Source organism: Oncorhynchus keta, chromosome 3, assembly GCF_023373465.1.
Source record: "Oncorhynchus keta strain PuntledgeMale-10-30-2019 chromosome 3, Oket_V2, whole genome shotgun sequence".
NCBI classification, from domain to species: domain Eukaryota; kingdom Metazoa; phylum Chordata; class Actinopteri; order Salmoniformes; family Salmonidae; genus Oncorhynchus; species Oncorhynchus keta.
Window position 1 is genome coordinate 32,816,656 of NC_068423.1, and position 11,112 is coordinate 32,827,767.

At 48.8% G+C, this 11,112-nt stretch overlaps 1 protein-coding gene and 1 long non-coding RNA gene across 2 annotated transcripts; one reads left to right on the forward strand and one right to left on the reverse strand.

Moving 5' to 3' along the window:
- The first annotated feature begins 897 nt into the window (after nt 1–897).
- On the forward strand, nt 898–2,055 carry LOC127915913 (uncharacterized). Its single transcript, XR_008092903.1, has 2 exons — nt 898–1,014; nt 1,517–2,055. It is a non-coding gene; the product is annotated as an uncharacterized LOC127915913 (long non-coding RNA).
- Nucleotides 2,056–2,299: 244 nt separating this feature from the next.
- Nucleotides 2,300–7,212, reverse strand: LOC118383639 (interferon regulatory factor 2-binding protein 2-A-like). The gene is made up of 2 exons (XM_052496692.1): nt 5,184–7,212; nt 2,300–3,509 (listed from the first exon to the last, which is right to left on the reverse strand). The coding sequence occupies exons 1-2, from the start codon at nt 6,013–6,015 to the stop codon at nt 2,752–2,754; spliced, it is 1,590 nt and encodes a 529-aa protein (XP_052352652.1). The 5' UTR covers nt 6,016–7,212; the 3' UTR covers nt 2,300–2,751.
- Nucleotides 7,213–11,112: the final 3,900 nt, after the last annotated feature.

An 11,112-nucleotide genomic window follows, 5' to 3' on the forward strand; every position in this document is an offset into this window, starting at 1 on the left:
AGATCTCTACTGAGAGAATCGGTGTAGTTGGAGCAGGATGTCAGAGAGAGAGAGAGAGAGAGAGATCTCTACTGAGAGGATCTCTGAAGTTGGAGCAGGATTTCAGAGAGAGAGAGAGAGATCTCTACTGAGAGGATTGGTGTAGTTAGAGCAGGATTTCAGAGAGAGAGAGAGAGATCTCTACCGAGAGGATCTCTGAAGTTGGAGCAGGATTTCAGAGAGAGAGAGAGAGAGATCTCTACTGAGAGGATCTCTGAAGTTGGAGCAGGATTTCAGAGAGAGAGAGGAGATCTCTACTGAGAGGATTGGTGTAGTTAGAGCAGGATTTCAGAGAGAGAGAGAGAGATCTCTACCAAGAGGATCTCTGAAGTTGGAGCAGGATGTCAGAGAGAGAAATCTCTACTGAGAGGATCTCTGAAGTTGGAGCAGGATTTCAGAGAGAGAGAGAGAGAGAGATCCCTACTGAGTGAATCGGTGTAGTTGGAGCAGGATGTCAGAGAGAGAGAGAGAGAGAGATCTCTACCGAGAGGATCTCTGAAGTTGGAGCAGGATTTCAGAGAGAGAGATCTCTACCGAGAGGATCTCTGAAGTTGGAGCAGGATTTCAGAGAGAGAGAGAGAGAGAGAGAGAGATCTCTACCGAGAGGATCTCTGAAGTTGGAGCAGGATTTCAGAGAGAGAGAGAGAGAGAGATCTCTACCGAGAGGATCTCTGAAGTTGGAGCAGGATTTCAGAGAGAGAGAGAGAGATCTCTACTGAGAGGATTGGTGTAGTTAGAGCAGGAGGTCAGAGAGAGAGATCTCTACCGAGAGGATCTCTGAAGTTGGAGCAGGATTTCAGAGAGAGAGAGAGAGAGAGATCTCTACTGAGAGGATCTCTGAAGTTGGAGCAGGATTTCAGAGAGAGAGAGAGAGAGATCTCTACTGAGAGGATCTCTGAAGTTGGAGCAGGATTTCAGAGAGAGAGAGAGAGAGAGAGATCTCTACTGAGAGGATTGGTGTAGTTAGAGCAGGAGGTCAGAGAGAGAGATCTCTACCGAGAGGATCTCTGAAGTTGGAGCAGGATTTCAGAGAGAGAGAGAGAGAGAGATCTCTACTGAGAGGATCTCTGAAGTTGGAGCAGGATTTCAGAGAGAGAGAGAGAGAGAGAGATCTCTACTGAGAGGATCTCTGAAGTTGGAGCAGGATTTCAGAGAGAGAGAGAGAGAGAGATCTCTACTGAGAGGATCTCTGAAGTTGGAGCAGGATTTCAGAGAGAGAGAGAGAGAGATATCTCTACTGAGAGGATCTCTGAAGTTGGAGCAGGATTTCAGAGAGAGAGAGAGAGATCTCTACTGAGAGGATCTCTGAAGTTGGAGCAGGATTTCAGAGAGAGAGAGAGATCTCTACCGAGAGGATCGGTGTAGTTAGAGCAGGAGGTCAGGGAGAGAGATCTCTACTGAGAGGATTGGTGTAGTTAGAGCAGGAGGTCAGGGAGAGAGATCTCTACTGAGAGGATTGGTGTAGTTAGAGCAGGAGGTCAGGGAGATAGATCTCTACCGAGAGGATCTCTGAAGTTAGAGCAGGAGGTCAGGGAGAGAGATGTGTACTTGTCTGCTCTGTTATCTCGACTTTAGTATGAACAAGTTTGTCCTTGTGCAGAATACAGAAAACATGCCGCGTTGCAATTCTAGTTTGGCAGCGGTGTGACTGACAACCCAGATCAGTGTGTCATTACACTTGAATGTAAATTGTGGGACTTTATATAAGAATAAGGTGCCATTTATCCACTTCACAAAGTGGTTTCTCAACGGTAACCCTTTAAAGAAAGCAGACACTTAGTTCTTCATACAAGATCACAAATTGTATTTTGGCAATTTTTTTTTTTTTTTTTTTTTTAAACAAGTGCATATACACATTACAGTTAAATGATTTCAGTTGGATGCTAAGTGTTCACACAGAGAGAGAGAGAGAGATAGAGAGAGGAGAGAGAGAGAGAGAGAGAGAGAGAGAGAGAGAGAGAGAGAGAGAGAGAGAGAGAGAGAGAGAGAGAGAGAGAGAGAGAGAGAGAGAGAGAGAGAGAGAGAGAGAGAGAGAGAGAGGCTAGTCATCATCAGTCACATTCTAACGTTTTGAAAAGGAACTGCTGTCAGACAGGTCACGTCCCAAACAACCACCCTGTGACCTTACATAGAGCACTAGTCTTGACCAGAGAGCCCTATGGGTTTTCCCCTAGGGGGATTCTGGTTAAAAAGTAGTGCATTGCAATAGGGAATAGGGTGCCATTTGAGATGTAAACTTAGAAGTACATCAACAAAGAGGGACCAAGAAGAGTCCTATTTTATTATGATTACATACCTTCATCTTCAAAAATATACAAACACAATGTATTCCCAAAAAAATCTAAAAACATTACAGTCATGTTTTACTGAAGTATGCAGTCGTCCCTTCGGTTTGGGTCCACTATGTACATAGTCCATTAGTTTGCTTGGATGGTATACAGTCGTCCTTCGGTTTGGGTCCACTATGTACATAGTCCATTAGTTTGCTTGGATGGTATACAGTCGTCCCTTCGGTTTGGGTCCACTATGTACATAGTCCATTAGTTTGCTTGGATGGTATGCAGTCCTCCCTTCGGTTTGGGTCCACTATGTACATAGTCCATTAGTTTGCTTGGATGGTATGCAGTAGGTATGTGGTATTTGTATATTTATATAGCTGTATTTTAACTCCCCCCCCCCACAACAATCCCTTCCCCATGTTGAAAATGGAAATCAAGTATCCCTCTCTTTTTTTACTTTGACTTCCCCTGCAAGGATGGTAGCGATTTCTCCTTGCATGAAAGCCCACGGTACGTTAGAGCCGACCAACGGGCACTTCTCCCCGCTGGGACAGTACACCTCCCCGGTGGATCCTTGTTGTTTGATGCTCTGCCGCGAACACGGGAAGCAGAACTTGTGCGAGGGAACCGACGGACACTGAACAAAGTGCGTGTCCTCTAACCTCTCGTGACAGAGCGTGCAGCAGAGGGGTACGCTCCCGGGTACTGACGGGTCCGGAATGCTTTGAGGTCCGTGCCCTTGGTCCACGCCTCCTCCTGACACATGAGTTGTCCCCGCGCCACCAGTACCATCTCTCCCCTGTCCAAGCCGCCGGTTCTGGTTCATGGAGGAGGGCGAGAGCGGGCTGCTGCTGTTGCGCCGCGTGGTGGAATGGACCTGGTTCCCGTCTTTGGGCGAGCTGTTCCCGCCACCTCCGGCGTTGTCTGCCGCGAGGATCAGCGCCGCCATGGGGGACTGGCCGTTCTGCGCAGCTTCCGGTGGGGTGGTGCGTGAGTGGGGGGATATGGTGGGGACGGAGGAGAAGCTTGGTGGTGGTCCCGGGGGCATTTTATGTCCGTCACGGTCAGACAGTGGACCCGGTAACCACTGCTGTCTGTCCTCTCCGTTATGCTTGGCGGCGGTTCCCTCTCTCTCTCCCTCCGGTTCCGGCGATGCTTTCCTCTTCATGGTCCGCGGGTGTTTTCCCCTGTCTGGAGGAAGGAAAGGGTTAAACGTGAAGAAGGCTGAGTTAGAGACACAACATGCTGATCAATACTGAGAATAAACACTTCCCTTGTTGCACAAACACTAAATAATACAAACAACAACACCATATTATTCAGTAGTAGGAGAGTCATTCTTCTATGATTTAAAAAAAAATAAACAAATATGAACCTTTATTTAACCAGGCGAACCTAGATAAATAAAGGCACATAAAATAAACACACACACAGAGACACGTAAAAAGGCACTCGTATGCGTGTTAAAATGGACTCGTGGCTGAGTTTGTGTCATGAGACATGGAAATGTAATCTATCTACTTCAGTGTCTAAATCTCTGACACGTGAAACACTTTCCATCGGCTGAAGCATATCAGGCGACGCACGACTTGTGTCATGACAAAATGCTACATGTAATTCTACATCACGTATAATAAGTAAGTTGCAAAACGTTCGTTAATTAACAGGCAGAATTCTCTCTCGGCTGTATGCAGGCTAGGTTACTGTACTGCTCCATTTAATGGAAAAACAACCCCAGCCATCCAGCCAGCCAGCCAGCCAGCCATCCAGCCAGCCAGCCAGCCAGCCAGCCAGCCAGCCAGTCAGCCAGCCATCCAGCCAGCCAGCCAGTCAGCCAGCCAGCCAGCCAGTCAGCCAGCCAGCCATCCAGCCAGCCAGCCAGCCAGCCATCCATCCAGCCATCCATCCATCCAGCCAGCCAGTCAGCCATCCAGCCAGCCAGCCAGCCAGCCAGCCAGCCATCCATCCATCCAGCCAGCCAGCCATCCAGCCAGCCAGCCAGCCAGCCAGCCATCCAGTCAGCAATCCAGCCAGCCAGTCAGCTATCCAGTCAGTCAGCAATCCAGCCAGTCAGCCAGTCAGCCATCCAGCCAGTCATCCAGCCATTCATCCATCCAGCCAGTCAGTCAGCCAGCCAGTCAGTCATCCATCCATCCATCCATCCAGTCAGTCAGTCAGCCAGCCAGCCATCCAGCCATTCATCCATCCAGCCAGCCATTCATCCAGCCAGCCAGCCAGCCATCCAGCCAGCCAGCCAGCCAGCCAGCCAGCCAGCCAGCCAGCCAGCCATCCATCCATCCATCCAGCCAGCCAGCCAGCCAGCCAGCCAGCCAGCCATTCATCCATCCATCCAGCCAGTCAGTCAGCCAGCCAGCCATCCAGCCATTCATCCATCCAGCCAGTCAGTCAGCCAGCCAGCCAGCCATTCATCCATCCATCCAGCCAGTCAGTCAGCAATCCAGCCATCCATCCATCCATCCATCCAGCCAGTCAGTCAGTCAGTCAGTCAGTCAGCCAGCCAGCCATCCATCCAGCCATTCATCCATCCATCCATCCAGCCAGCCAGTCAGTCAGTCATCCAGCCATTCATCCATTCAGCCAGTCAGTCAGTCAGCCAGCCAGCCATTCATCCATCCATCCATCCATCCATCCAGTCAGTCAGTCAGTCAGCCAGTCAGTCAGTCAATCAGCCAGCCAGCCATCCAGCCATTCATCCATCCATCCAGCCAGTCAGTCAGCCAGCCAGCCAGCCATCCAGCCATTCATCCATCCATCCGGCCAGCCAGTCAGTCAGTCATCCAGCCATCCAGCCATTCATCCATCCAGCCAGTCAGTCAGTCAGCCAGTCAGTCAGCCAGTACCAACCTGATTTAGAAGCTGCGGCGTTCTGTTGTTGCTCATAGCCCATCACCCTCTGTTGCATGGAGACAGGATCCTTCTTGAACCTGTTGTCGAAGGTATGGAGAGCCATCAAGTCCCTGACCGTTTTCCCCTTGTTCATCCAGTCATCCGTCCTTTGTTTGTGGTTCTCTATCTCCGGCGTCAGGCTGTCCGGTCTGTGCTTATCCTTCTCGTGTTGCTCGATGCTGGAGAACGAGGCCGGGCGCTTACCGCCGTGCCCGTTGGGGCTACCAGCCATCAAACCTGACCCCGGGTGCCCCATCGGTCGGCCGTTAACGGCGTGCACGGAGGACATGTTCCCGTTCACCAAAGGCACTAGATTAGGGGGAACCGTGTTATTCCTGCGCGGGTTTGGGCTCTGCCGGTTAAGCTCTGGTGGATCGTCCGGTTTAGGAAATCCATTAGGTACCGGAATGCCGTTAGCCTGTCTCCCAGACTGGTACTCCGGCCCCAGCCGCGGAGGACGGTCCGAGGTGGAGAGGGGGTAGCGGTCAAGGGGCTGAGGTGGTCGGGAACCGTTGTCTCCTCCAGACCCGTGGTGATTAGCATGGATTTCTTTCCCCGAGAGCTGCTGCTGTTTAGCGGGCCCCGGAGATCTCCCCTCCTGTAAACCGTGAGCCCGCTTCAGCTGCCGGGCTGTCTCAATCACAAACTCGATCCGGTCAGCTCCTTCGTAGTTGACACATCCCCTGCAGATGGACTCGGTAAAATCCCAGATCATAGCCCAGGGCATGCGGGGCAGGTCGCATAAATAACAAGACTGCCTTCTTGAAGCAGCTACCGTCGCGGACGACATAGCTTCCCTTTCACCGAAAAACGACGTTAAATCTCTCTCTAACCCAGGTCTCTGTGTGTGGATATCTCCTAGTCCTTTTTAGAAATCAGACACAGGTCCTTCCGTCTCTCAAAAAGAATAATACGTCCTCTACTCCTCTCCGTCGGTCTCCTGACTATAGCAACAAACAATTAAGTTACAAATAGAAGTGCATGACAGCAGGGAGGATGTTTTTTTAGACTACTACGACTGACGCGTCCTCTATCTGTCTCTCTTACTGCCTCGCCTACAGCCTCCGCTCAGCCCAGTCCCGGTGTGGAGAGGTGACGTCACCGCCCGGGCACCGACAACATTCTATTTACTTCATTCTTCGACGGCAGCCCCCTCAAGCGCATGCTCAGTCACGCCAGTCTCCGTCGCCCCCATTTTTATTTTATTTAATTTAATCACTACTTGAACCTTTGCCAAGAAGGTTACAACCAACCAGCCACCGCCAGATCGGGGGTGGGAGAGACGGGAACAGTGTGGTTTTTGCCTTCTGCTTCAATTTAAAACGGAAAAGATATCCACGATAAATATCCTCTTTTCTCCTCTCTTTTCTAAAGAATATTCGAGTCGAAATATGCTGGATATTGTGGCAGAGAGGCCAGTGTGTTTTGTGCATTAGAGATATGTCTAAAAGATACCATTCTGCACTCTGTTTAGGCTCTATTAGAACCCAACAGTGTGTTACAACACAACATTTTCTTCAATATCAACATAATTTGGATGATAAATATAATAGAAAAGGCTACTATTGGAATGTTGGAAATATTCGAAGGTGTATTTTTCACAATAAATATATATATATTTTTTTATGCGTTTGTAATGTGGTATAGGAAATCACCTTTCCCCGATTACAGCAACTACAGCCAGACCCTTTCGATGCGTAAAATGTTCCCTAAATCCCGACTATTAGGCACAATCGTTCAGTAGCTGCAACAAAGTAACACGTCCACATTTCATCCCGTAGGCGCTCCGCGTCATACCAAACCCGTAGCCTCGTCGTTACCGCAGCCTAATTCTACTCATGAATATTCACGAGCATGCAAAAGGTTGAAAGGGTTTCATTTTCGTCAGCTTTCAGTGTGCAAATGTCATATTCTAACCGTTGATCTTTCGCATAGGCTACAGTAAAAAACAGGGCGGTTGTTTACTGTCCTCTGCACAGCGTACAGGCTGTTCCAGTAAACGCTATACTGTAGATGTGGGGATTTCCAGACTTGCGAAATTGGACCATAACCGGATAGCCCACTTTATCCAAGTAGGTTATAACAGGCACTGCGACATCACGTCACATCTGATGCATTTTGATGCTAACTATTGGTAAGTGGGTGGGTAAGCTACGGAAATAAACGATTAATGAACCGTCAACTACACCAGTCACTCAATAAACCTAAATATTAAATATTATAATAATTTGCCTATTCGAATATGTCTGAAAAGCTTATCACTGAATACACTCCTGTGTAAAAGTCAAGAACATGTGCATAAAAGGTTCTTAAAAGGACAGTAAAGTTTCATGAATTCAAAAGTAGAATTCCAGTGCTCTCCAGCAGTTGAAGAAGTGGGTGGCAGGAGGGGAGGAGTATTTTGTTTTGTCATTCCACATGAGGCAGGGTTGAATCCATTCCAACAGATGCTTAGCTGGAGGGTGAGGCAATAAGCAACTGACTGAAGCCTAGCAGCTGCCAACACAGTGTGTGTGTGTGTGTGTGTGTGTGTGTGTGTGTGTGTGTGTGTGTGTGTGTGTGTGTGTGTGTGTGTGTGTGTGTGTGTGTGTGTGTGTGTGTGTGTGTGTGTGTAGACAAAAAGCAGGATATATTTGTGCCACCGTGACGTTCCAAAGAGGAACTAAGATGTTTAGTCACGTACTGACCTTAAATCAAATCAAATCAAATCAAATGTATTTATAAAGCCCTTCGTACATCAGCTGATATCTCAAAGTGCTGTACAGAAACCCAGCCTAAAACCCCAAACAGCAAGCAATGCAGCTGTAGAAACACGGTGGCTAGGAAAAACTCCAGAGAAAGGCCAAAACCTAGGAAGAAACCTAGAGAGGAACCAGGCTATGTGGGGTGGCCAGTCCTCTTCTGGCTGTGCCGGGTGGAGATTATAACAGAACATGGCCAAGATGTTCAAATGTTCATAAATGACCAGCATGGTCGAATAATAATAAGGCAGAAAAGTTGAAACTGGAGCAGCAGCACGGCCAGGTGGACTGGGGACAGCAAGGAGTCATCATGTCAGGTCGTCCTGGGGCATGGTCCTAGGGCTCAGGTCCTCCGAGAGAGAGAAAGAAAGAAGGAGAGAATTAGAGAACGCACACTTAGATTCACACAGGACACAGAATAGGACAGGAGAAGTACTCCAGATATAACAAACTGACCCTAGCCCCCCGACACAAACTACTGCAGCATAAATAATGGAGGCTGAGACAGGAGGGGTCAGGAGACACTGTGACCCCATCCGAGGACACCCCGGACAGGGCCAAACAGGAAGGATATAACCCCACCCACTTTGCCAAAGCACAGCCCCACACCACTAGAGGGATATCTTCAACCACCAACTTACCATCCTGAGACAAGGCTGAGTATAGCCCACAAAGATCTCCGCCACGGCACAAACCAAGGGGGGCGCCAACCCAGACAGGATGACCACAACAGTGAATCAACCCACTCAGGTGACGCACCACCTGCAGGGACGGCATGAGAGAGCCACAGTAAGCCAGTGACTCAGCCCCTGTAATAGGGTTAGAGGCAGAGAATCCCAGTGGAAAGAGGGGAACCGGCCAGGCAGAGACAGCAAGGGCTGACTCGAATATTCTTTTTTGGTTCGTTGCTCCAGAGCCTTTCCGTTCACCTTCCCACTCCTGGGCCAGACTACACTCAATCATATGACCCACTGAAGAGATGAGTCTTCAGTAAAGACTTAAAGGTTGAGACCGAGTTTGCGTCTCTGACATGGGTAGGCAGACCGTTCCATAAAAATGGAGCTCTATAGGAGAAAGCCCTGCCTCCAGCTGTTTGCTTAGAAATTCTAGGGACAATTAGGAGGCCTGCGTCTTGTGACCGTAGCGTACGTGTAGGTATGTACGGCAGGACCAAATCAGAGAGATAGGTAGGAGCAAGCCCATGTAATGCTTTGTAGGTTAGCAGTAAAACCTTGAAATCAGCCCTTGCTTTGACAGGAAGCCAGTGTAGAGAGGCGAGCACTGGAGTAATATGATCAAATTCTTTGGTTCTAGTCAGGATTCTAGCAGCCGTATTTAGCACTAACTGAAGTTTATTTAGTGCTTTATCCGGGTAGCCGGAAAGTAGAGCATTGCAGTAGTCTAACCTAGAAGTGACAAAAGCATGGATTAATTTTTCTGCATCATTTTTGGACAGAAAGTTTCTGATTTTTGCAATATTACGAAGATGCAAAAAAGCTGTCCTCGAAATGGTCTTGATATGTTCTTCAAAAGAGAGATCAGGGTCCAGAGTAACACCGAGGTCCTTCACAGTTTTATTTGAGACGACTGTACAACCATTAAGCTTAATTGTCAAATTCAACAGAAGATCTCTTTGTTTCTTGGGACCTAGAACAAGCATCTCTGTTTTGTCTGAGTTTAATAGTAGAAAGTTTGCAGCCATCCACTTCCTTATGTCTGAAACACATTCTTCTAGCGAGGGCAATTTTGGGGCTTCACCATGTTTCATTGAAATGTACAGCTGTGTGTCATCCGCATAGCAGTGAAAGTTAACATGTTTTCGAATAACATCCCCAAGAGGTAAAATGTATAGTGAAAACAATAGTGGTCCTAAAACGGAACCTTGAGGAACACGGAAATTTACAGTTGATTTGTCAGAGGACAAACCATTCACAGAGACAAACTGATATCTTTCCGACAGATAAGATCTAAACCAGGCCAGAACATGTCCGTGTAGACCAATTTGGGTTTCCAATCTCTCCAAAAGAATGTGGTGATCGATGGTATCAAAAGCAGCACTAAGGTCTAGGAGCACGAGGACAGATGCAGAGCCTCGGTCCGATGCCATTAAAATGTCATGTACCACCTTCACAACCTTACACCTCGGCTCTACCCGCCAACCAATCCGCCTTGTGCCCCGCCCCGGCCCTACCCGCCAACCAATCCGCCGTGCGCCCTGCCTCGGCCCTCCCAGCAACCAATCCGCCTACGCCCCACCTCGGCCCTGCCCGCCAACCAATCCGCCTTGCGCCCCTCCCCTCCCCGCCAACCAATCTGCCTTGCCCCCTCCCCTCCCCGCCAACCAATCTGCCTTGCCCCCCTCCTCGGCCCTACCTGCCAACCAATCCGCCTACGCCCCGCCTCGGCCCTGCCCGCCAACCAATCTGCCTTGCCCCCCTCCTCGGCCCTACCTGCCAACCAATCCGCCTTGCACCCCTCCTCGGCCCTACCTGCCAACCAATCCGCCTTGCACCCCTCCTCGGCCCTACCTGCCAACCAATCCGCCTTGCACCCCTCCTCGTCCTGCCACTACCCGCCAACCATCCACCTTGTGCCCCACCTCGTCTCACCCATCCAGGGAACCCTGGTTCCCAGCCAGCCTGCTGTGGAAATTGATGGTCTGTAGAGGACATTATGATGGTCTGACATTATGATGGTCTGTAGAGGACATTATGATGGTCTATAGAGGACATTATGGTGGTCTGACATTATGATGGTCTGACATTATGATGGTCTATAGAGGACATATGATGTTCTGACATTATGATGTTCTGTAGAGGACATTATGATGGTCTATAGAGGACATTATGATGGTCTGTAGAGGACATTATGATGGTCTATAGAGGACATTATGATGGTCTATAGAGGACATTATGATGGTCTATAGAGGACATTATGATGTTCTGTAGAGGACATTATGATGGTCTGTAGAGGACATTATGATGCTCTATAGAGGACATTATGATGGTCTATAGAGGACATTATGATGGTCTATAGAGGACATTATGATGTTCTGTAGAGGACATTATGATGGTCTGTAGAGGACATTATGATGGTCTATAGAGGACATTATGATGTTCTGTAGAGGACATTATGATGGTCTGTAG